The 26,574-nt window shown below is 48.7% G+C and overlaps 2 protein-coding genes across 3 annotated transcripts in view; one reads left to right on the plus strand and one right to left on the minus strand.

The window, feature by feature from the left end:
- Positions 1-224: 224 nt before the first annotated feature.
- On the minus strand, positions 225-13,088 carry TMEM178A (transmembrane protein 178A). The gene is made up of 4 exons (XM_038397343.2): positions 12,677-13,088; positions 5,209-5,322; positions 3,942-4,079; positions 225-1,226 (listed from the first exon to the last, which is right to left on the minus strand). The coding sequence occupies exons 1-4, from the start codon at positions 13,038-13,040 to the stop codon at positions 985-987; spliced, it is 858 nt and encodes a 285-aa protein (XP_038253271.1). The 5' UTR covers positions 13,041-13,088; the 3' UTR covers positions 225-984.
- Positions 13,089-18,625: 5,537 nt separating this feature from the next.
- Positions 18,626-26,574, plus strand: part of MAP4K3 (mitogen-activated protein kinase kinase kinase kinase 3) — a 147,428-nt gene continuing 139,479 nt past the window's right edge. The window contains exon 1 of one of the 2 annotated variants that reach the window (XM_038397581.2): positions 18,626-18,883. In XM_038397581.2, the coding sequence (XP_038253509.1) occupies positions 18,782-18,883 (102 nt within the window). In that variant the 5' untranslated portion in view covers positions 18,626-18,781. The remainder of the gene's footprint in view (positions 18,884-26,574) is intronic. The other variant, XM_038397582.2, reaches the window with a different exon arrangement.

Below are 26,574 nucleotides of genomic sequence, written 5' to 3' on the forward strand. Positions count from 1 at the left end.
TGGGAGCACTGGTTCAGAGTCTGGAGGCTTAAAACCTAGGAGCCAGAGGCTGGATTGCCTCTGACAGAAGTCTGGTGAGAACTAAGAGGGGCACTCGAATGGATCTGCGACTACCCTATCACTAGAAATCCTGCTGTATCTTAACCCCGAGTATGAATCATTACATCACCATCAAGAGAAAACCCAGTTCCCAAGCCACTAACTTCTACTCAACACAAGCATGCTGTTCGTAGAGGGAGGTGTTTTACTACTGAATTGTAGTTTAACACAAAGATGCCGAAGCTTCACAACAGAGGTGACTTCTAACAATATCAGTGGGAATGGATGAATCTCTCATCTATATAAGCAATAAACATTTTTTGGTTACTTATAAAGTACAAAGGGAAATAAAACCAAGCAGGAATCTTGTTTTGACAAAGAACATTCATAGGGGGTACATGGACAGAGACTGGGTCTATCTGACAGCAAAAAACAAACTAACAAACCTCCCCTAAATTAAAGTTCAGAAGAAGCTGCATTAAAGTGTATTAAGTATGATCCTAGGGAAAGAAAAACATTTTTTTTCTGACTAAGATTCATTTGGCAATGATTTTTTTTCCCCTCTGATAAGTTACTTTATGTACAAACATTTGAAAAATAGAAATAGCCCTAAATTCTCATCACAGCTTTTCCTTCTCTTTTCCTGTGTGAATAGCCTCATCTCCTTTCAGACACATGTATACACAGTATATTGACTGAAGCAGTTAATACCCCCACTATTTTTGTCCTTGGGAAGGTGTTTCCTCTATTTGATTTCAGTCTGCTAGGAAACAGAACTTCTCTTGTTTCCTGACTAGTAGATTTTGAAGGATCAGGTAGGTATTGGTGCATCGAATCCTGAATGTAACTTTCCTTTCACTTTTTTCTTTGTTGGGGTAAGTCCTTGAACAATATTGTTCGCCTGTCACTGAACAAGGCTAGAGAAGACCATCTTCTGAGAATCAGTCATACAGAAGAGTTTCTGGCAGACTTTAGATTAATAATCTTGGTCCTGTGAACGAATGGATAAGCAGCGCAAAGACATCCTGCTGCTACTATAAATCCTAAACTGCACCATGCACAAAACATAGACCAGCTGTATCCATGTTCCACATCATTAGGAAGACTGTATATGAATGTTGGTAGGCGGTTTAGATCATATGATATACTTGCTGCATAAGTGCACAGAGAAATAGTGCAAAATATTCCTGCAAACAAAACATATTCTCAGGGTTAGTAGATTTATACAGTCTGGGATAAATAAAAGAGCAAACACACCCCTGTTAAACAAATAGTTTATATAAATCAAAAAACTAGGCAAAAGCTGTTTTCTTACTTGGATAGAACATGTGGTATTAATGCTGGCATTCACAATGTTTCATGGTCTTATCTGACTATACAAGTCTTTGAGCGCTGGCTCTGTATTTTAATTATGAACTTAATGTAACTTCTTGTAGTTTCTACTTGAAAAAAGAACAGGAGTAGTTGTGGCACCTTAGAGACTAACACATTTATTTGAGCATAAGCTTTCATGGGCTAAAACCCCCTTCATCAGATGCATGCAGTGGAAAATACAGTAGGAAGAGAGATATATACACACACAACATGAAACAATGGGTGTTATCAGACACACTATAACGAGAGTAATCAATTAAGGTGAGCTATTACCAGCAGGAGAGGAGAGACAAAACAAAACAAACCCTTTTGTAGTGATAATCAAGATGGGCCATTTCCAGCAGTTGACAAGAATGTGTGAGGAACAGTAGGGGGGGAAAAATAAACATGAGGAAATAGTTTTACTTTGTGTAATGACAGATCCACTCCCAGTCTTTATTCAAGCCTAATTTAATGGTGTCCAGTTTGCAAATTAATTCCAATTCAGCATTCAAAAACCAGTTGGAGAACACTTCAATCTCCCTGGTCACTCAATTCCAGACCTAAAAGTCGCAATATTACAACAAAAAAACTTAAAAAACAGACTCCAACAAGAGACTGTTGGAAATGGCCCATCTTGATTATCACTACAAAAGGGTACCCCCCCCCCGCCGGCTGGTAATAGCTCACCTTAACTGATCAGTCTCATTATAGTGTGTATGATAACACCCATTGTTTCATGTCCTCTGTGTATAAATTATCTCTTCCTACTTTATTTTCCACTGCATGCATCCGATGAAGTGGGTTTTAGCCCACAAAAGCTTATGCTCAAATAAATTTGTTAGTCTCTAAAGTGCCACAAGTACTCCTGTTCATTTTGCGGATACAGACTAACATGGCTGCTACTCTGATACTTGAAAAAAAGGTCTCCGTTTTTACAAGCAGTTTAAGGTTTGCTGCAGTTGTTACCCCAGGAGAATTCTTTTAGAGCAGGCATGTTAAGTGCCCCACCTGTGGATTCATGAGGCCTGCTTAACATATTCAGATTGGAGACTTCTCTTCTTGCACTCCTTAAGACCCAGGGCTGAGAACAGCCCCTTCACACCTCACAAGATCCATGGAGGGCTGAGGCAATAGTTTTGTATGAACTTGACAAAATCTAGTCCGTGCATGTAATTTACTCAAACATGCATCCCCAGCCAGCCTTCCCTAGCATAGCTCTGATGTGGAGGAGTGAGGTCCTCGCCTCTCAGCCACTGCACATCTGTCTGCAGGAGCTCCTCTCCCTGTCCAATGTGTCCCTCTTGCGTCTGCAGCAATCTACGGGGCTAGATTTTTCAATATGCAGTGAAATTAGCTATACACATCCAGCCACAATTAATTTTTCCTTAAGCTTGCACTTTACAAGTTTATGGAATAAAATCTTAGGTGCATGTTCAAATGTGGTTTTCAGAGGTTAATAACTTGGTCAAATCAATATAAATTTCCTCCAGATTAGAGAAGATAATTGCTTCTTATTAAGGTCTTTTCCCACAATGAATTTAACCTTTCCTACCCTTTGCCATTTTTGCTATTTACAAAAAAAAATTGAAAGACTTTTTTTTTAATAATACGAACCAAATAACACCTGTCCACCTTCACTCTGCAAAAACAACTGAACGCTTTTCCTCAAACTTCCCCAAAAAGTTCATTTTTAGGAAAAGACCAATGATGGAAAACAGTAACATGAGGGGTGAAAGTTTCAAGAAGTTATAAATGACTGGGACAAAAATAAAATTGTTACGCTGACTTAACTCTACAACTGATGCTTTTGTTGTAATTTAGACTTCTTCTTTGTTGTTTCAAGGACAGAGTTAAGAAGAAGGAATGGGGCGGGAGGGAAACCTATTCCCTCATCTTCCCCACTAACATGTGAAGTTTAAGGATAGATTTTTGTCTTTAGACCCAGTCTTGTGCAAAAGAGGGGATGTAAACGGCACCCCTCCAGGAATAGCCCTGGCAGATGTTATAACTCAAACACAATTTAGTCTCAGCCTCCCTCTTTGCTTTGGAAAGAAATCATTTCCCAGCAAATTATGACACTCCCCCCATGCTGTTTCAGGTTTGCTGGCTGGTAAATTGAAGGCAAGGAGCCAAGGCTCTGCCCACTCTTCCTCATCCACATGCTCAAGCAGGGAAGTAAGCAATGGCACAATGCCCACTTGCCCCTGCACGCCCGGTCCTAGAGTTTGCATAGTGTGTGCAAGCGCTGTAACAGAGTGCCCTTACCCCTTCTTTCTCCCAGGCACAGGTATGCAGCATGAAGGACAAACTTTTTATTCCCTTTTTGGAAGAAGAAATTAAATGATCCCTTTCTGTTTTCTTACAGTACTCAGTAAAATCTTGCCTGCTTTTTTGATGTCTGCCCGAATAGCAGCAGTGGAAAGTCAGTTCTAACTGGAAAGATCAAAGGAAGGTGTTCTCTGCTGATGGATAACAAGCACAGTCTACCAAAGAGAAACCTAATCAAGGGCTTCATTTGTAATTAGCACACAAAGATGGCACAATACCTGTCATAAGGAATAGAAGGCCTGCCACATGCTGTGTGAGGCTTTCCTCCCAAAAGAAACTGACTGCCGCTACAATGCATCCACAGAGAAGAACAGCAGCTGCCATGCCCAGAAAACCAGCCGTGATTCTTCTTAAATCTGCTTCCATATAAGAAGTAGAGCAGAGATTAAACATCACCCTTTTGCTTAGAGTGAAAAAGAGAGTGGCAAGGAACTATTTACAAATCCTGTTGGCAAATGCAAGTTAATGCATATTGGAAGAATCTTTCAAGCCACTCATAGGCAAAGCTGGGTTCTAAATTAATTGTAACCACTCAGGAAGACGATGTGGGCTCCAGAGTGGATAGCTGACTAAACCACCCTCCTCAGTGTGTAGCAATGGTTAAAAGAGCAAACAAAATGTTTAGATGTAGATGCAATGGAACAGAAACTAATACTGAAAGTGTTCTTATGTCACTACGAGCACCAGTGATGTGACCTGACCTGGAATACCAGTTCTGGTCACCCTATCTAAGAGAACACAGCAGATAATACAAGTGGTTTAGAGACAGACAACAAGAATGATTAGGGTCATGAAAAAAATTAACTTTCAAGTGAGAAGGAAAAGATTGGGACTGTTCAGACAGGAGAGGAATAAGAGGAGACTTGACAGAGGTGTAAAATATAATAAGCAGTACAGAAAAATTAAACCAGGAGTTGGTTCCTATTTACTCTTTCTCATAACACAGAATGAGGGGATATCTAATGAAATTGCAAGGCAACAAATTTAAAATAGATAAAAGCAAATACTTTTTTACATATTGTGCAGTTAGCCTGTAGAACTCATTTCTACAAGATATAATTTAGGCCAAGAGTTTACCAGGATTCAAAAAAAGACTGATCAATTATCTGAATAACAAGAACATCCAGAGTTACATCAGATGGGATTTAAAATTTAAAAAAAAAAAGATTTGGAAGGGATATAAACAGCCATGTTTCAGGGCATAAGCCAACCTGTAAAGGATGGGGGCTAGGAAGATATTTCCCTGTAGGTAGGTTATTCCATATTTGCTTACTATGGGATTTCTTATCCCTTTCTTCAAAGCGTCTGATACTGGCCACTGGCCAGAGAGAGGTTACTGGACTAGACAGAGCCCTGGTCTGATTCAGGATGGCAAACCCTATCTACAGACCAGCACGTTGTCTTGCTTTTTCATGTGAAACACTGACAGAATTATGGAGAATCTTGTGCATCCCCAGATGAGAGGCTGACAATTCATGTACTTACGAAGCAGATGCCACTCATCTTGCTGGATGGTCTTGGTTAAATTGAACGGAATGTTTCGTAAGCGCATTGGCTGGGAGAAGTGGTATTTGATAGCTGTGCATCTCTGAACAATACCTTCAGGAAAGGAAGGAACAGACTTCATTAACCCACCTGCTAAAAACCAAGCAGGTTCCCCCAGAGAATACTGTGTTAAACATTGATAGCTAGGCTGTAAATTGTCTTCTAATATAATTAGTCCACAGTGTCTTCTCTCCATTTGCTCTCCCGTGCCCACAGACTACCTCACAGCTTCTACCCTGCACTTCCAGTTCTGAACACCCAATGCCACCTCTCCCTACAAATGGCAGAAGCTTGATGCTAGTGAGAGAGGCGCAAGCTCCTCGGGCTGGGAGAGTTCACCCGTGTGTGCACATGCACATGCACACATCCACCCGCTGGTCTGCGTTCACTCTGGGGCCTTTTCTAAGAAGCCCTCTCCCCCCACAAGATGTTGAAGGAGATCCAGCCCCACAGGATCCCAGGAACTTGGGGTCAAATTTTCAAAAGTGCCTAAGTGATTTAGGAGCCTGTCCATTTTTCAAAAGAGATGTAGGCAATAAGGAGCCCTAATCTCATTGAAAGTCAATGGGATACAGACAGGACGTAGCAACCAATGACTCTTGGATAAGGACTTCCCTCTCTCCTTAGAGAACAACAGTCCCCCAGCTTGAGATCAAAGGACTGGAGAGGTACAAACTAGGAGATAAGTGTTGGCTGCTGGAAGGAGTCGGGACTCACCTGGGGTCTGATGAAGGAGGTCAGACACAGAGCGAGACCTTGAATCAAGGGGTTCCTTACAGTTTGGCTGCGCTCTGGGCTAACCAGAATGACCTATGCTTTAACCTTCAGTTCTCTAGACTACCCTAAGGACTTCCTATGCTGTGTTCCAGATGATTAATAAACCCGATTGTTTGGACAACGCTGGGTGAGTGTCACTGCAAATAATGGGCGAGGTGCATGAACCCCTGCAGATTGGACAAGTCTTCATCAGGGGTCTGTCTCAGCTGGACTCGCTGAACAGAGCTCACGGTGTGAAGCAGAGGTTCTGCAGGCCCAGAAGTCCAATCTAAGGCGGTCGTGAAGCCAAAGGGCTTACCTGGAGGAAAAGGGAGACCCCTAAGGGGTCTGGCACACTGAAGGGGTTCCTCCTAGAGACCAGTCCAAAGCTGGGGACACAGCACCAACCCTGTGGATCTATGATGGGTGGGAAAACACATGACACACCCATGTCACTGTATGAAGCAGCTGCTGCTCCTGTGCGCGCTCCCCCAGCACATGTAGAGGCACCCCTGTCTGGCTGTGCTCTCAGCAGAACAAATGCCTACAAGATCTTCCCTGGCACTCCCCAAAAGGGGCTGTTGCTTTAACAGCAATACCTGGCCCTGTACGGATAACCCCATGCTTGCTTTGCAATAAGGCAGTCTGGCTCCATTGTAAGGAAGCTGAAGTGCCCAGTGTACTGCCCTGACCTGCAGCTGCATAGCTGTTCTTACGGGCTGATGGTGCAAGGTCCTGAGCACTCTCAGCTCTCACTGATTTCAGGTGGGGCTTGGGGTAATCAGCACTTGTCAGGATCCAGCCCTTACCCACTAAGCTCAATGACATTGTGACAGGTTGCATAGCATCAGTGAAAGGCTTCGTGACAGAGAAACCATGAGCAATTCTGTGGTACTCATGAGGCAAAGCTGCAGCCGGACCAGGGCTGCTTGCTTAGCTGCACTGAAGCATTCCGTAAGCACTCTGCAGTGACACACCCCTAGACACACTGCAGCAGCCTATCCTTGGGCAGGGCCTGGGTCAGATGTGACTGTCTTGTCTATTTAGATGGTCAGCTCTTTGGGGGCAGGGAGTGTTTCCTTTTTGAGGGGCCCTGTGCATTTCCCACTTGTGATTCCTGTGGGCTAATGTGCCCTGGCTTCGCCAAGAGGAGAGGGAGTCAATCCCAGGGTATGACTGCACAGAGGGAACTCCCAAAGAACAAGAGTTACCAGTAAGTAACCTTTCTTTACTCTCTCTCTCTCTCTCTTTCTGTGAGTGCATGCAGTGTCCAGTACAAAGGAGTCCGGCTCTTGGTCGGGGCCTCAAGATACTACTGCAATATAAATAATAATGAAACTAAACTGATTACATGAGGAGCTGAAAGTGAATCACCCAGGAAGGGGATTGAGTAAGAACCCTCCCCCTCCCTTGCCAAGGGCATCAGGCACAGGTCAGAAGACAGCCAGGCTACTTGGAGAGGTGCTGAATTGTAGGAAGCATGAGAGCTAGATGGAGAGGGAGTCAAAGAAGGAGATGGCTGAACCCAATATGTGAACTTTGTCTCACATCCTCAAAGGCATTTAGGGGCCCAACTCCCACTGGTTTCACTGAAAGTTAGGTGCCTAAATACCCCAGAGGATTTGGAACCTTCCTTGTGAACCCCTTCTATCAGCACCTAGCCAGTGAGGTGTGAAGTGACCTCAGCTTGGAGCACTGGAATTTACTATTTTCCACCCACCACAATGGTTCCCTTTCACTATGTTTTTAGTTAAGATACTTTTAGGTCTCGGACCACAGTGAATTTGCCCCAGTAACAGTCTATTTTCAAAAGGAAACACTCTTCTGACCTCTAGTGAAATGCACAAGAGGAGCAAACACGGGACACTCAGTCAAGGTGACATTCAAGAGGTACTGGCTGTGGGAGATCAGCTGGCCACATGGGATGGCAGGAACTGGGGACCAAATGTTACTGATGTCCTTTTAGTTTAATTTACTATTAAAACAGATTAAACCCTTTTTAACTAAAAGGAGACAGTATATGGAAAATAAAGGGATGCATTTAACTATGCGGCAAAGGTGTTTTTTCTGAAGTGGTAAGCAACTGTAAACGCATTTGTTACTAACACACTTAATATGAGTCTCAGGGAAGAGGCCTATGCCTGAGAGAGCAGTGATGTTTATTGAAAGGAAGAAGTTACCTGTCTGCAGACACAATGATTATGTGTTTAGATTAGGGTTCATCTCTATGGGAATATCTATAAAAGGTCCTCTCATGCTAGTCAGGAATTAACGGGATGGACACACCAGTGAAAGACTGGAGAGAGAGAGGCAATGCAGGGCCTTTGGGATTTCTCTCATTGTACATATTAATATATGAAAGATACTCTCTGGGACATTTTGAGATGCATCCTCAGCTGGTGTAAATCTTCATATTTGCACTGAAGTCAATGGAGGGATGCCAATTTACACAAGCGGAGCAGCTGGCCCTTGGACTTTAATCAGAAGCCAAGAATGTTGGCTGCAGAGAACAAAAGCCATTTTGGGTATAAACAGAGGCATGGGGAATGGGTTATGAGCAGGGCTGGCCCTGAAAATACAACATCCATCCCAGGGAAGGTATTTGCATGTGCTCTAGGGTGTAGCTGACTCCAAATCCAAAATGTTATCCCTTAAGATACAAGCAATGAAATGCAACAATGAGTCTGCTGATTATGAGCATAAGAACACTTAAAGCAATATGTATTTTTGCATTTCTCTACTAATTTGTAAGTGTATTGCTTGGCTTAAGATGGTATGAAATGCAGCACTTAACTGTGCATCTTCATTGCCATAATGAAAGCTATTTACCTTATTCTCAGGCCAATCTGGTAAACAAAATTTTGTGTCTTCAGAGGCACACCTTTGAAATGTTTCATTAAGTTACAGATATTTTGTGCAACATTCACTCCACATAATGTTAACAATATAACTAACTACCCTATTCCTCTAAACAAGTGGCTAAAGAAGATAAAGTGATGTCTGCCCACCCTTTTGAGCATGAAATAGTATATTACACATTATTTGTTGGTGTAATTAAAAGGTTTATAATACTTATATAATATCAGAGTTAAATATTAGGAAAAAACAAAACAACTAAGCAACCAAACAAAAAACCAGCATTATGTCAATATGTGTATAATCTATTGATGCAACATAAAACAAGTATATTATCTTTATTCCCCAATATGTACTAAAGAAGAACATTAGCCCATATGTATGTGACATAAGGCTTGGCTGTTCTACAAAGGTCTAATTTAACAGATGACAATAAAGGGAGGAAGCAGAAAAGTCACATCTCAGATTGGGGTGACAAATGATGCAAATGTTTGTTGACTATTCCTTTTAATTTCTGAAGGGAGAGAAGTGTTATTATCTGGGCTACATTTGTCTTTTTCACTAAGGAGGAACAGAGGTTCTACTAGATGACCAGTGCATATTTTTACACAAAGAGGAGAAGTACAGGAGGCCTGTTGAAGGCTGCTTCAGGTACCCAGAGAAGTAATAGAAAACGGCCTGCTTAATATTAGACAACATATGCTCAGACATGCACAGCAGCGTAACTGTGGGAGCAGTAGAAGAGTAGCTACTGTAAGGAGTGGCCAGCTACTCCTGCACATAAAGCACTGGCAGCCAATCCCAGAGGAGGGTGGGTGCTGAGGGTCCTGCTGAAAGGGCCAGAGAACATCCCAAGGTGCATGTGGATTGGTGGGTAAGAGGGTGCATAGGTTTATTAGGGGGTGCATAATCCACAGTAGCCATGCATAGGCGATGTGGGAGTATGGTGCATTAAAGGTGCACAGTGCCAATGCATTCCTAGGTCAGGGGATACATGGTGTTTGGGCAGGGGAATCTTGGATGCACACAGTGCCTGGGCACTGAAGGCACTGGGGGGTGTAAAGTACCTATGCACTGGGAGTCCATGGTGTACTAAGGGTGCATAATTCACATGCATTTGGAGGTGCATGTTGCCTCTTCATTGGTGGTGAGGAGGTACATGCTGCCTAAAATTGGTGGGTGGTGCATTGGGGGATGCCCTGTACCCAACCATGCACTGGTTGTGAAGGGTGCATGGTGTGCAGCGCTGTGCACTGTGGGGAGGGGAGGTTGGGTGTTTGCTGTGTGGCACCCAAGCACTGGGGTGGGAGGGGTGTGTAGTGCCCATATATCATGGGAGCAGTGGGATGTACAGTACCCAGGCACTAGGGGTGGTGAGATGTTCAGTGCCTGTGCATTGGAAATGGTGGGATGTGCACTACCCATGCACTGGGAGTGATAGGTTGCATGAGGCACAATGCACAATACTGCACAGTGCCGAAGCAGAGAGGTGCTGGGGGTGTATGCTTCACAGTGTCATGCAGGAAGTGTATGGTACACAGTGCCCAAGGCTGGGGATGCATGCTGCATAGTGCCCATGAAGGGGGTGAGGGCGCAGAGTGGCTGTGTTAGGGGTTCAAGGTGCACAATGGCTATGCAGGAGGATGTTGGGAGTGCAGAGCACACAGTGGCCATGCAGGAGGGTGCAAGGTGCACAGTGGCCATGCAGGGGGAAGTTGGGGGTGCATGGTGCACAGGGGGTCCAAGGCACACAGTGGCTTGCATGGGGATGCGGAGTGCACACTGGCCATGCATGGGCCGTGTTGGGGGTTGCAAGGTGCACAGCGCCGCGCGGGGGAGGGGATGGGGGGAGATACAAGGCGCACGCTGGCCGCGCAGGGGGTGGTTTTGGGAGGGGGGTGCAAGGCGCACGCTGGCCGCGCAGTGAGTGGTGTTGGGGGGGGATGCAAGGCGCACAGTGGCCGTGCAGAGGGTGCAAGGCGCACTCTGGTCGCGCAGGGGGTGGTGGTGTGGGAGGGGTGCAAGACGGGCAGTGGCCGCGCAGGGGGTGGTCTTGGGGGGGGTAAGCAAGGCGCGCCGGGGTCCGCGCGCGCCGGGGGTGTGTGCAAGGCACGCAGGGGGGCCGCGCGCCGGGGGGGGGCTGCAGGGGGGCCGCGGCGGGGGGGTGCAAGGCGCGCGGGGGGGTCTGCAGGGGGGGCCGCGGCGGGGGTGGTGCATGGCGCGCTGAGGGGGTCTGCAGGGGGGCCGCGCGCGGGGGGGTGCATGGCGCGCCGGGGGGGTCTGCAGGGGGGCCGCGCGCGGGGGTGGTGCAAGGCGCGCAGGGGGGGTCTGCAGGGGGGCCGCGGCGGGGGGGGTCTGCAGGGGGGGCCGCGCGCCGGGGGGGCTGCAGGGGGGCCGCGGCGGGGGGGTGCAAGGCGCGCAGGGGGGGTCTGCAGGGGGGGCCGCGCGCGGGGGGGGTGCATGGCGCGCCGAGGGGGTCTGCAGGGGGGCCGCGCGCGGGGGGGTGCATGGCGCGCCGGGGGGGTCTGCAGGGGGGCCGCGCGCGGGGGTGGTGCAAGGCGCGCAGGGGGGGTCTGCAGGGGGGCCGCGGCGGGGGGGGTCTGCAGGGGGGCCGCGCGCCGGGGGGGCTGCAGGGGGGCCGCGGCGGGGGGGTGCAAGGCGCGCAGGGGGGGTCTGCAGGGGGGGCCGCGCGCGGGGGGGTGCATGGCGCGCCGAGGGGGTCTGCAGGGGGGCCGCGCGCGGGGGGGTGCATGGCGCGCCGGGGGGGGTCTGCAGGGGGGCCGCGCGCGGGGGTGGTGCAAGGCGCGCAGGGGGGGTCTGCAGGGGGGCCGCGGCGGGGGGGGTCTGCAGGGGGGCCGCGCGCCGGGGGGGGGCTGCAGGGGGGCCGCGGCGGGGGGGTGCAAGGCGCGCAGGGCGGGTCTGCAGGGGGGCCGCGGCGGGGGTGGTGCATGGCGCGCTGAGGGGGTCTGCAGGGGGGCCGCGCGCGGGGGGGGTGCATGGCGCGCCGGGGGAGTCTGCAGGGGGGCCGCGCGCGGGGGTGGTGCAAGGCGCGCAGGGGGGGTCTGCAGGGGGGCCGCGGCGGGGGGGGTCTGCAGGGGGGCCGCGCGCCGGGGGGGCTGCAGGGGGGCCGCGGCGGGGGGGTGCAAGGCGCGCAGGGGGGGTCTGCAGGGGGGGCCGCGCGCGGGGGGGTGCATGGCGCGCCGAGGGGGTCTGCAGGGGGGCCGCGCGCGGGGGGGTGCATGGCGCGCCGGGGGGGTCTGCAGGGGGGCCGCGCGCGGGGGTGGTGCAAGGCGCGCAGGGGGGGTCTGCAGGGGGGCCGCGCGCCGGGGGGGGGCTGCAGGGGGGCCGCGCCGGGGGGGTGCAAGGCGCGCAGGGCGGGTCTGCAGGGGGGCCGCGGCGGGGGTGGTGCATGGCGCGCCGAGGGGGTCTGCAGGGGGGCCGCGCGCGGGGGTGGTGCAAGGCGCGCAGGGGGGGTCTGCAGGGGGGCCGCGGCGGGGCGGGGCTGCAGGGGGGCCGCGCGCCGGGGGGGGTGCAGGGGGGCCGCGCCGGGGTGGTGCAAGGCGCGCAGGGGGGGTCTGCAGGGGGGGCCGCGGCGGGGGGGCTGCATGGCGCGCCGAGGGGGTCTGCAGGGGGGCCGCGCGCGGGGGGGGTCTGCAGGGGGGGCCTCGGCGGGGGGGGTGCATGGCGCGCCGAGGGGGTCTGCAGGGGGGCCGCGCGCGGGGGGGGGTGCAAGGCGCGCAGGGGGGGTCCGCGGCGGGGGGGGAGGTGCCCGCTGCCCCGTGCCGCGCTGCCTCACCTCTCTCCACCAGGCTGTCCAGGTGCGGGTCGATGCCCGGGGAGTAGCATTTCCTCCACAGGCCGGCGTAGCTGGCGAAGAGCGGGCGGGCGCAGCCGGACTGCAGCACGCCCAGCCCCGGCAGCGCCGGGGGGCGGCGAGCGGGCTCGGGGCCGGGGGGCGGCCCGGCGCGGCGCGGGGGGCGGCGGCGCAGGGGCAGGGGCAGCGGGCGGGGGCGCTGGGCGCGGCGCTCGCAGCCGGCGCGGTGCCGCCGGGGGTCGGTCTCGTACCAGTGGTCGGTGAGGAGGGCGGTGAGCAGCAGCCCCAGGGCGCACAGGCTGAGGCACAGGCTGAGCGCGCTGACCAGCGCCCGCCTCCGCCCCATGGCTCCGGCCCCCGGCCCCGGCCCCGGCCCGCCGCCCTCACGCCGCCGGGCGCCCGCCGCCGCAGCCCGGCCACATGCCCGGCTGCAGCACAAAGGACAGCGGCGCCGCCTCCCCGCGCGGCCGCCAGGGGGCGCCCGGCCGCTCGCTCCGAGCCCGGCTCCGCCCCCCCGGGGCCGGCCCGGTTCCCACGCTCTGCGGTCGGGGGGGGTCCCGGGCCAGGCCACTCTCCCCCCGTGGGCGTGTGAGGGGCGGGGTCACAGGATTCCCCTCCCCCCCGTGGGCGTGTGAGGGGCGGGGTCATAGGGTCCCCCCCTTTGGATGTTCGAGGGGCAAAGTCACAGGGTCCCCCCCTCACAGGGTCCCTCTCCCTGGGTGTGTGGGAGGGGAGCTCAGGGCTGGGAGGAGTCACAGGGTCCCCCCCCCATGAGTGTGCCTGGGTCACTCACAGAAGGGAGAGTCACATAGTCACATATTTCAGAGTAGCAGCCGTGTTAGTCTGTATTCGCAAAAAGAAAAGGAGGACTTGTGGCACCTTAGAGACTAACAAATTTATTAGAGCATAAGCTTTCGTGAGCTACAGCTCACTTCATCGGATGCATAGTCACATAGTCAATGCATCCGATGAAGTGAGCTGTAGCTCACGAAAGCTTATGCTCAAATAATGTGTTAGGCTCTAAGGTGCCACAAGTCCTCCTTTTCTTTTTGCGAATACAGACTAACAGGGCTGCTACTCTGAAAATAGTCCCCCTCATGACTGTGAGTGGCCTCAGAGTCGTGGGGGAATGAGAGCGTCGCTCCATCTGCGAGTGTGTGAGAGGTGCTCATGGCCGGAGGAAATCACAGACCTTCCCATGAGAGTATGAGGGACGTGTGATGCTGCAGATCAGGTGCCAGCTCATGCCAAGGCCCCCAGGCGTCAAGGAACACTGACAGTTGTACCACTGTAAACCAGTCTGGCTCATCTCTGTTAGTATTGTTACAATAGTTAATAGCTTTATGGAAATGTGTTTAGGGTTCAGACTTTATGAAATGCTTGTAAGTTGCTGCATGCAGTAATCTCACTTACAATATCTGTGATCCACGCTATAAGATAATATTTAAGTATTTGCTCTGTACCTGTAAAAGTGTTTGCTCTAAAATTGTAAACCCCCGTAGTTAGGAGAAAAGCATTACCGAGTTTGAAATGCTAGTTTACCACAGGGAAGTGAAGTGTTATCTTGCTTCCCCCCACGCTCATGAAGAGGAGAGGTGCATGGAGACTCATTCCATCCGTTTGAGCTCTAGGGGAACAGAATAAAAATCCCTGTCAAGAAAAAATTGTTATCCCTATGCAGCCTGGACTTCAGGGAGAGGACAAGACTTCTAAGCGTAAACAAGGGATCCCTGGTTGTTCAGCTTGGGTTAGCCCTAAAGGACATATACAGCTTGCATATTACTGCAGCTTCTATTACCTTTTGGAATCTAAGACTGTAACTCATTTGTGTGGTATGTTTACTTGCTTTAACTTTGTAAATAATTCTTATTTCTTTTTTCTAATTCATAAATCTTTACTTAATTTATTATAGGAGTGGCTACAAGCATCTTTGGTGTAGGATCTAAAGTGCATTGTCCCAGGGTAAGTGATTAGTCCTTTGGGACTGGAAGTAACCTGAGTATTACTGTGATTTTTGGTGTAAGTGTAACCCTTCTGCCCGTCAGAGTTGGCAGCAACAAGGGCCGGGTTCAGTATCTAGGGGTTCCATTTCAATAACACAATGTAAAACCGGCTCGAGCCCCCACCCAGTGACCTGGGACAAATAAATACCACCCTCGCTGGGCGCCTCCAAGAGGCAATACTTCCCCTCTCGCAAGCACATAGTCTGAGAGTAGCAAAAAGCCTTTTAATAACAGAGAGAAACAATGTGGCATTATGCTGGGGAAACACCACCAACAGGATTCATACACAACCCATGAGCAAAAAACCCAGCCCAAGCAAATTGGGCCATGTCCTTTCCCTTTGGTTCTTGAGTCCAGCAACCCAAAATCACCCAAAGTCCAATGACCCAAAAGTCTCTGTCCCTGGTCAGGGCAGCCCCAGAGTTTGAAAGTTTATCTGCAGAGTTTTGCCTCCCCACCTGGGTGGAGATGGCGGTGGGGGTTAAGGGGCACCTTACATGGTCCAAAGCTGATTGCCCCACCTCTCCATGGGGCTCCGCTGTGCCAGCTGCCCCCATGAGCTGCTCCAGGCATCTGATAAACAGCTCTGCTCTGCTCGCCTTGCCGTCTCGCAAACTGCAATGCTCTGCTCCACCAGCCGCTCTGCTCTGCTCTCCATGCCGCAAACTGCTCCGCCATATATCTTCAGGCTCCCCCACTACTTAACACAACACTCAGTGATTTCAGCTCTTAGTAAGTTTAGCTCTTTTGTGATTTCACCTGGTAGTAGGGGAGCCTCAGTACTACTGCACTATTAGACCAAAGTGAATTCAGTTCAGCAGCCTATAACTAGACTCCTAATGAAATCAAAATTAGCTCTGATAGTCCACAGTGGAGAGAGGAGGAATTGCAATTAGCATGTAAGCCCCTCACCAGGTGACCCATGCCACCAAGTATTAATACCTGTCCCCAGCCTCTCTCTATTAACTGGGTTTTGGGACCCATGACCCTTGCCTTGCTTAGTTGATGGTGAGTCCCTCCATCATAACAAAAGGCCGAGTACAGTTCCACTGTCCTTCATTCACATAATCAGGATAATAATAGTTTATTCCTTCCCCAATAACAGAGAAACTGGGGCTCCTACAGCAGCCAAAGTGACGATCTAGGCAGGGTGGGTGTGCCTATGCAGATGAGATCAGCCCCTGAAGTTCTTTTCCACAACCCACCATGACTCACCACCAGATGTCCGCTTACATAAGGGACCATGTAGTGTAATGGCAAGCTTACCTGGGTAACAAGACAGACTGGAGTTCTCATGGGGACTGTCTCTGACTCTGTGTTGAGGTAATTGTAATGCCTGAGGATTTCACACTTGGTTGGTGAATCTAAGTGTAGAACTTACAGCCAACTTAGGGTTTGTGTCCTACTTCTTAACAGTCTGCCCTGAGGTTGGTACTCATGCTCATGAGCCACTCCAGACAGCTTCATAGAATCATAGAATATCAGGGTTGGAAGGAACCTCAGGAGGTCATCTAGTCCAACCCCCTGCTCAAAGCAGGACCAATCCCCAGCTAAATCATCCCAGCCTTAAAAACCTCAAAGGAAGGAGATTCCACCACCTCCCTAGGTAACACATTCCAGTACTTCACCACTCTCCTAGTGAAAATTTTTTTCCTAATATCCAACCTAAACCTCCCACACTGCAACTTGAGACCATTACTTCTTGTTCTGTCATCTGCCAGCATTGAGAACAGTCTAGATCCATCCTCTTTGGAACCCCCTTTCAGGTAGTTGAAAGCAGCTATCAAATCCCCCCTCATTCTTCTCTTCTGCAGACTAAACAATCCCAGTTCCCTCACCCTCTCCTCATAAATCATGTGTTCCAGCCCCCTAATCATTTTTGTTGTCCTCAGCTGGGCGCTTTCCAATTTTTCCACATCTTTCTTGTAGTGTGGGGCCCAAAACTGGACACAGTACTCCAGATGAGGCCTCACCAATGTTGAATAGAGGGGAACGATTGCGTCCCTCCATCTGCTGGCAGTGCCCCTACTTATACAGCCCAAAATGCCATTAGCCTTCTTGGCAACAAGGACACACTGTTGACTCATATCCAGCTTCTCATCCACTGTAACCCTTAGGTCCTTTTCTGCAGGACTGCTGCCTAGCCATTCGGTCCCTAGTCTGTAGCGGTGCATGGGATTCTTCCATCCTAAGTGCAGGATTCTGCACTTGTCCTTGTTGAAACTCATCAGATTTCTTTTGGCCCAATCCTCTAATTTGTCTAGGTCCCTCGGTATCCTATTCCTACTCTCCAGCGTATCTACCACTCCTCCCAGCTTGACACACCCCATGTCACAGGGTCTTTCTCATCCATGTGTGAGGGATGCTCACAACTGGAGTTGGGGAGGGGGAGTCACAGGAATCATAGGGGTTTTTTTTTTCCCCTGCTTCTTTTCGCCCTTTGAATTCAGGTCCCATCTCCTGTTTGTCTTGGGAGACTCTACGGGTGACTGGAAAGCTGCTGTGTTTAACACTGTGCCCACAAAGTGCTGTAGCATGAGTAGAACTGGGAAAAGAAGTTCAGGTAGGCTTGCTGGCCTGTTCCATGCTACCAATTTTCACAGTGTGGCTGTGATCAGTTATGCATGCTTAGGGGTTCTCAAACTGGGGGTCATGACCCCATGGGCCCATGAGCTGTCAGCCTCCACCTCAAACCCCACTTTGCCTCCAGCATTTATAATGGTGTTATTAAAAAGTGTTTTTAATTTATAAGGGGGGATCGCACTTAGAGGCTTGTTGTGTGAAAGGGATCACCAGTACAAAAGTTTGAGAACCACTGTGCTTGCTGATGTTATACTGAATGCTGTATACTGGGGCCATGTCTACACTGCATAATTAAGCCAACCTAACTTACGTCGGCATACAGCTGCCACAGTAATTACATTGTTCATGCATATCTACACTTTGCTCGTTGTGTCAATGGTGTGCATCCTCAACGGGAGTGCTTGTATCATTTGTACTGTCAATGTGGGGCATTGTGGGATGGCTCCTGAAAGCCAGTAACAGTCAATGTAAGTAACACAGTGTAAAACGGACAATGCGGTGACCTAACTACACTGACCTTGACTCTACGTTGCTGATGTAGCAGGGTAGTTACATTGGGAGCAACATTTAAGTGTAGACATTTCCAAAGTTAGGTCAATGTAAACTGCCTTGCATCAACCTATCTCAATAGTGTAGACCAGGCATGGGGCAGAGCAACCCAGGCTGTTTTAGGGGGATAGTCTTGCTGGGTATAGGGGTCAACTGCCCAGGAGAGTGAGTAGGGGCAGAATGAAACAGCTGCAGGCAAGGCCAGTGAACGGGGATGGGATGTTGCCGGCCACAGGAGCCAGCACTGATTGGGTTGGCAAGGGGGGATGGGTTATTGGGTATACGACCAGGGCAGCCTGGGATGAGAGGGGTGTTGTTGGGTGTAGGGTCAGCCCAGCAGGGGGCAATGAGCCTGACAGGGCCTTGCTGGGTATAGGGAAGGGGGTTAGTGCAACCTGAGGCCGTGACCGGGACGGGGTCTTGTTGGGAGTGGATGGGAGTCAGTGTGACCCGGGGAACGGGATGGGGCCTTGTTGAGTTGGGGGCGGGTGCAGCGCAGGGTTGGGGAGTGGGACAGGGCACTGGTGGGTGCAGGGGGTCAGGGCAGCCTAGGGAACGGGGAGCGGACTGCCCCGGGCTTGTAACGTGTTGCTTTCTCAGTTATGAGACGTGGGTAGCACTGGAGAGCCCCCGGGCTCGGACCCGCTCCGCTGAGGGCTCGCCAGCTGGGAAGCCACGTGGGCAGCAGGGGAGGGGGCTGAGCTTGGGGCGCGCGCCCCATCTCCTCGCCCCGCCCCGCGCGCGCGCGCGCGCGCGGGGCGGTCGCGTCCCCGCCCCCGTGCCTCTGGCCGCGGGGGGGGGGAGGGGGAGAGGCGCGCATGCGCCCCGTGTCGCTTAGTGCGCCATGTTGGCTGAGCGGGTCAGGGGGCGGCGGTGATCGCGCCTCGGTGTCCCCCTCCCCCCCAGCCGGCCCCTCCGGTGACCCAGCGGGGCCCTCAGCCTCGGCGGCGCCATGAGCGTGGGGCGGGTGCGCGACCTCTCCCGGCGGAACCCCCAGGAGGACTTCGAGCTCATCCAGCGCATCGGTAGCGGCACCTACGGCGACGTCTACAAGGTAGCGAGCCGGGCAGGCCCCGCAGCGGGCAGCGCCTGTCAGCCGCCGGCCCCCCCCCTCCGGGGCCCCCCTGCCCCTCCTGTCTGGCTGGGCCCCCCTCTGGCCGGCCGCAGGGGTGGGGGTCCCCGCCTGGAGAGGCTCTGCCGGCGGCAGGGGGCCTGGCTCCTGTCACGGGGGCCTCCCCGCCCCTCCCTCGTCCTCGCTCCTAGGCGGGGGGGGGGGGCAGCCCCCGGCACAGCGACCCAAGGGGCCGCCCCAGTGTGTGTCCCGGTAACAGAGCCCGGGCTGGCGGGGCTTTCCTCCGCCTGGTCACGCTCGCCTCCGTGTGCAAGAGCCTGGTCTAGGAGGTGCCCGGGATAACTTTCCAACATGGCTGTAACGAGCCCGCTACCTCAGCTGCGGGTGAGAGAGAGAACCGTGCTGGGGGGCATATACATGCAAGCGTTGGGAGTCCCTCCGCTTGTCCAGTTCCGGGCAAACACTTCGCCCGGTTCTCTGGGATCCAAGAAACCTCTTCGACTCCAGGGTTTGTCACTCGGGTTCCTTTATTTGGTATACAACGAAGCTACGCTGAGTTGATCAGACTCAAGCTTAGGGGTGGGTCTAGAGCAGGGGTAGTCAATCGGCGGACGGTGGGCCAAATCTGGATGGACCCTCAAATCTCTTTATTTACTTAGTGTTGTTTTTATTATTATTTTTTTTTATTTTCTCTGGAGTCCGGACCTTAACTATACCTTGACCAAGAAATTTGAACCTTGACAAAAAGTAATTGACTACCCCTGGTCTAGAGCATACCACACATCCAAAGTTGCACAGAAGCGCTTTCCCTTCATACATATATTTAAACATTTCATTGCATTTACTATACCTTAGATCACACATTCTTGGATGCTTTTGGTCGCTTTGCAGGAACCAATCTGTGTACCACATGCTCTGTCTATGTGCTGTTTATGTACCTGATCTTTACATCATCTCTACATTTTTAACTTACCTTGTCCATTTTTAGTAAATGGTTCCCTGGGTGTTCTCCCTCTTATCTTTGTTGGGTCAGACATTTTTATTAAACCCAATGTTCTGTTTACCTCCCTAATTCTATCTTCCAAGAAATGAGACCTCCCTTCAGGTGTTAATTGCTCGTTTCCATCAGGCCTCAGCTACATTCATATGTGAGGATCACATTTTTGTTTAAACAAATGCACCAGAAAACAAATCTCAGAAGATAAAGGGTAACACAACCAAATAGGGTATAAGCACAGTAGTGTATGTAGCACTGTATTAATAACCTCTGAACACATGTACACTAATTTTTAAGAGAATCTGTTGTTAAGCTTTCACCCACATTTCCATTTAAAGCCACATATTGCATTCTCTAAAGTTTTAAAGCAAAGTCAAATTGACCTGGAAGTGGGTAGATCAGGTCAGGATCGAGTTTGTGTGGAAGAATTTGAGCACCTCGAACTAAGCTGCTTTTGAATTGCTTATGCCTAGGAGAAAACTTGTGAAAGGGAAAAAAGGTACATCGCTTAAAATATGAAAAGTTAGCAAACCTTTTTGGAGTTCAGAATAAGATGACAGAGTGGTATTGGTGCACTTACACATTGCCAGCATGGTGTGCAGACCCCTTAACTGCATTCTGACATAACTTCAGCACCATTTCCACCTCTGAATTTAGTGGCAAACAAGGATCAGACAGATGAATATGTTGCTTACTTCCTTCAAAATGACCTTTAGCTTACAGAATGTTCAGCTGGCTGGGAGCCAGGAGACCATGAGTTCTAGTGTCACCTGTTCCACTGATTGATTAATTTGTTAAGGTGAAGGTAATTTTGCTGCTGTATAACAGCATCTCCTACTCCCTATACCCTTCCAGAACATGAAACTTCAGAGTGTGTAAACAGATGTTGGAAAACCAAGAAATACTTGGTTAAGCATACTGCTTAAAAGATTGTCAGTGTTATAATTCCCTCCCCAGTTAAGGCAGTGTTAACCAGACAGATTTAACTTTGCTCCCTTAAAGAAGCCACGAGGAACTCATTAAGTTAACATAAAAAAACACACACAACCACATTACCATTTTATGTGTCCAGCATAGCTACTGACAAAGGCAGTGTGGCTGCCAGTTCCCCAAGTGGCATTACACATGCATTCATTTTACTTTGTCTCCATATGCTTGCATGTGTGGGGGGCAGAACTAAACTTTCATTGTGTTGTGTTGGAAGTTTTACCTTAACATTTTTTTGGCTTTCTTGCAACACTAATGTTCTTTTAAGGTAACGTGGGGGGACCTTCACTAAGCATTTCTGGTTTTCTAATGTTTAATGCTCTGTGTGTGAGCAACACTGATTCCATCTTAACATTTTTTAATTGAATATTCATAAAATCAGTTTAGGTTGATGTGCGGAATCTCAGTTATACCTGATCTCATTGAAATATTAACAAAGATTTTGGGCCCTTTTTGCCAAATCCCTTACTCTTAATGGTAGCACTGTAGAAAATGAGCTTGTTTTTTCCTTGTTCCTGCTCCTTATTAGTATGCTAATTTCTAGTCTGATTAGGTTTGACTTTTTCAAAGTACATTTACTCAGTGTTCAGGTCCTCCCTCAGCGTGCCACTTTGAACCTGGCTGAGCTTTCTTCCAGTGTATTTCATAATTTTGAAACTGTTCCAGGAACTGGAGAGAGTTTTTTTGTTTTTGTTGTTTTGATCAAGTGTTTTCAGCATTATGAATGAGGTATTAAGATGTATGCAAATCAGCAAACCTGGATCAATTGGTTAACATTAAAAACCTCAAACTGTATGAAATATTTCCAATTATAATACCATTATTTATGTATGTTACATTTAAGTTGTTTTAGATTTGGCAAGGGTTTGTTGGGAGCAGTAGGGCATTGGCTGAGAGTCACCATAACCTTCAGTTCAGTGTTCTGTTGGTGGCTAATAAAGTCAGTACCATTCCTGATTTGATCTACCTTCAGACATAGAAGTTCCATTCTGAAAAATGGATTCATTTGTGTTCACCTTGTACATGCAGGTTCCAAGATAAGATTAAATTAGATTCATTGTGTTGTGCAGGTACTCTGATTCTTTAATCTCTTAGAATTGGAGTTGGCCAGGTTTATAGTTCTGCTGTGATTTCAGTATCCATGCAGTTTGTAACTACATGGAGGTTAACTTGGGATCGGCTGCCATTATATTTGTTGCTTTCCTATGGGGGGAGTCTCCTTAATGTGGATACTTGCTAATTGTTGACCTGACTCTCTCTCTCTCTCTTCTTCTTTTTTTTTTTTTTTTTTTTTTATTTTTTTTTTTAAACGGGTTATAAAGTTGTTGAGAGAGTAGGCCATGTGTTATCTCCTGGAATCAGGGCAATGTGTTATCTCCTGGAATCCTTAGATTTCCTGGGTCTTTTTTTAGTTAGACTTTCAACCTGGATATACCACTGTATGGTCACTGTTTTCTTTATAGCCATAGATGTATTTAGTGTGTTACAAAAATAGATATGTAGCTATGTTTGTTCCAAAAAATGGAGTCCCTGGATATTTTACCATTTAAATAAGAGTAGGTAGTATTCAGAGCTAAGGAGAAGAGAGATGAGGACGTGGGTCAAGACAATAAGATCCTGCTGCTTTTTGGGTCAGTTCTGTTGTTTATATGGTGTCCAAAAATGTGCTAGTGCACGTTATTTGAGGAATGCACAGTTTTTCTTAAAGTTAATACATAAGGCTACATTTTATAAGTCCCCCTGGAAGTGGGTTTTGAGAGAGGATTTGGAGATAATGGAATGTCTGTTTAAAAAAAAATGGATGTGTGAGGTTTTTTGTTGGTTCTGCAATAGTTTCCGTATCAAATGTGCTTGGTTTATGGGAAGAATATATCTTTTCTAACTAGCAGCCATGCAAACTCATTCCGGAATATGCAAATTAAGATAACAAAAGTATTGCACATCAAATTATGAGGAGCGTGCCTTTCTCCATTGAAGCTATATTGCCTTGATGGTTTACATAGTTATAACTCATTAGGTCTGTAAATGGAACTTTGTAAATATTTCTGTGGAGGATGCAAAAGCAACATGAGACTCTATCCCCCTTTCCCGAGCTGTGCTGTGTCTGCAGTGCTAACAGGAGTAAAAGTAATAACTTATGTTTTGTTACCAAAGACAGCAGATATGACCTTGCCAAAACACAGAGCGGATCTAATGAGTAAGATTATCATTAAGATTATCATGTTTAGTTATTTTCAGAGTAGTTCTGTACTTCAGAGATTCCTGCAGGCAGCATCTCAGAGACACTTAATTTTAACTTGCGGTTTCATCATAATATTATATGCCTTATAATATTATATAGTCTTATATACCTTAATACATTTGCCATGCAAGCCACTTAGTCTGCGCTATCAAAATTGCTTTCCTGGTTGCAGTCACCTCTGCCAGTATAATTTTTGAATTGGAACCTTTTCCATCAAATCCCAGTACTCCACTTCATCTGTGGAATTCCACAAGGATCAATTCTCTCTCTGGTTCTTTTTAATATCTATGTGCTGCCACAAGGTGAAGTGGTCAAATGACATGGATTCAGGTCCCAGTAATATGCAGCTCCACTACATACCACCACTCTTCTATCACCAAGATGTCCTGGTGGTTGGACAAGATCAACTTATGGAGGAAGAACAGCTGGCTGAAGTTGAATCTTTGCAAGACAGAAATGATGCTGGTGATGAGGAAGGCATTTTGAAGAGTTTGTAGTCATTGTGCAGTCCCCTTTGGTGGAAGGTACATAGCCATAGTTGCTCTTTCTCCTGAAGTCTAGGAGAACTCTTATATTCCTCACTAACTCTAAGCTCTCACATAGCAGCATCCGTGAGTAATACTTCCTGTTTTCTCCAGTTGAATAGGAGACTCGTCCTATCCTGGTGGATGATAAGGCCTCAGTTATTTACACCTTTCTGATCTCCCTGTTGGACTACAGCAACACAATGTTTCTGAGCACGATTTAGTACTTAGAAAACTCCAAGTAGTACAGAACACTGTAGCGCATCTCCGACTGCAAGCACATAACCTGTCCTTTGCTATCTATATTGTTTTCCCACAGAATTTCAAGTTCAAGGTCTAAGTCCTTATCTTTGTGGTGTTCCGTGGCTGGCCCCAGGATTTCTAAAAGACCACCTAAAGCTCTTGGATTAAGACTGTGGTTGACAAGCATACTTCTGTGGCACAGTGTTTTACAATAAGGGTAAAACTCGTATGTTAGGGACACGGAACTTTCTTGGGAGCTAGTCTGAAGTCCTGCAGGAACTAAAGACTATCCCAAACCTCACCACTTCCAAATGCAAAATGCATTTCTTTGACTGTGTTTTAACATAAATGCATAGCAACCTGTATTTAAAACAAAACAAAACAAACCCTATCAAAACAAGACATTCTAATGCACATGCTTCCTCCTCCTGAGGAGATGAGAGAATAAACAACACACAGCAGATGTGTAATTAGGCTGCTAGTGAAAGGTGCTCAGGTTCTACAGTGATGTGTGGTATAAGAAAAGAATAGAACAGAATTCTGTACAGATAAACTTTTCCCAAGCCCTTTTTAACTGACACCTATTAGGCAGGGTGAAAAATACTTCTGCTGGCACATGTAAGTTTTCATGCATCTACTGTTTCTGGGTTTCACTACTGTAAACATCTCAAAAAAGGAATTAACTAATGATTTTCCTTCTCTGAAAAAACAGTTTCACTTCTCTGTTCTGAGTTGCAAGCAATGTCCCTTGATTTCAATAAGGGAAAGTTGTGGTTTTGCCCATTCTGCACTGCAAAGATCTTTGCAGAAAAATTTGGTCTTAGTTCTTTGTTAAATCTCAGAAAGCATCCTATTTGGTGGTTAGTTGGAAAAAAGATGAAACTGATAATTGTGACAGCATCTTGTTCGTAACAAATTGTGGTGAAAGTGGGCAATAGCGGACCTGAATATTCAAGGAGAGAAAATTGTTAACTTACTGCCTCTAATTTTTTTTGAAGATAGGCACTTAAAGTAATTACATGATCTTTTATTGCTATGTATTAGAGCATAAGCTTTCGTGAGCTACAGCTCACTTCATCGGATGCATCCGATGAAGTGAGCTGTAGCTCACGAAAGCTTATGCTCTAATAAATTTGTTAGTCTCTAAGGTGCCACAAGTACTCCTTTTCTTTTTGCGAATACAGACTAACACGGCTGCTACTCTGAAACCTGCCTATGTATGTGTATCAATAGATGCCTTGTAGAGACAGCCCCTGGCGCTTCCTTCCCCCCCCCATTTCACCTACAGTTTAGTGGGAAAAACTGTTGTTAATTAGAGTAAACAACACCAGACCAAGTGCTGAACCTTGAAATACTAGCTGTTAATCTTTTGCCATGGTGAAAATTGACGACTTACCCTGCCTCTTAGCCTGAAAAAAGGTTGTAAAAATTGTCAACCAATCTCCTTTATTTTCTATTTTATTGATGTGTTCAAACAGTTCTAATAGATTAGCAGTTCTCAAAGTATGGTCGCGACCCTCTTTTAATGTGATCGCCAGGGCTGGCTTTAAACTTGTTGGAACCCAGGGCCAGTGCCAAAGCCCGAGCCCCACTGCCTGGGGTCAAAGCCTGAGGGTTTCAGACCTGGGTGGTGGGGCTCAGATTACAGGCCCCCATCTGGGGCGGAAGCCCTTGGGCTTGGGCATTGGCCCCCCACACCCAGGGTAGTGGGGCTTGGGCATTGGCCCCCCACACCCAGGGTAGTGGGGCTCGGGCGTTGGCCCCCACACCCAGGGCAGTGGGGCTCGGGCGTTGGCCCCCCACACCCAGGGCAGTGGGGCTCGGGCGTTGGCCCCCCACACCCAGGGCAGTGGGGCTCGGGCGTTGGCCCCCCACACCCAGGGCAGTGGGGCTCGGGCTTTGGCCCCCCACACCCAGGGCAGTGGGGCTCGGGTAGGCTCAGGCTTCGGTCCCCCTCTGCTGGGGTCATGTAGTAATTTTTGTTGTCAGAAGGGAGTTGTGGTGCAATGAAGTTTGAGATCCCTTGGATTAGAGACACGGTTTCCCTTTGCAGAAGCTCTGGTGATTAGATTATCATGTCATGATCTTCCAGGTATTTTATTATGAGTTCCAACCAGTTTGCCAAGTAGACATATGGCTTTTTGGTCTGTAATTCTCTGGATCATTCCTAGAACCCTTTAAAAAAAAATGGGTATAATACTTGCCATCCTCCAACCCTCTGGCACAAAAGTTGTTTCTGATGAAAAATTGCATGTATTTGTTATCAGCTGAGCCACTTCATAATGAATCTCCTTCAGAACTCTTGGATGTATACCATCTGGGCCTGGTGACATATTGCTTTTCATTATATGATTATTTCACACCTTTTCTTTTTGACACTTCAATTTCTGATAACACCTTATCTTTATTACAAGAAAAGGACAGGTCCCTGAGAACTTTTGTGATATAGACTGATACAAATAAATCTTCTATCTTCTCAGCAGTGCCCATAGATCTTCCTTAATTGCTCCCTTTAACTTTGGTGATCCTGCAGACCCACCAATTCTTTTGCAGGCTTCCTGCTTCTGAAATAGTTACATAATTTCTTGTTTGTTTTAAATGTCATTAGCTATTTGTAAGGCCTTTCATTTTCAATTTTTATTTTCTAAAATGTCCTAGGAATTTTGGGTTTTATTAAAAA

Source organism: Dermochelys coriacea, chromosome 3, assembly GCF_009764565.3.
Source record: "Dermochelys coriacea isolate rDerCor1 chromosome 3, rDerCor1.pri.v4, whole genome shotgun sequence".
Taxonomy (NCBI): domain Eukaryota; kingdom Metazoa; phylum Chordata; order Testudines; family Dermochelyidae; genus Dermochelys; species Dermochelys coriacea.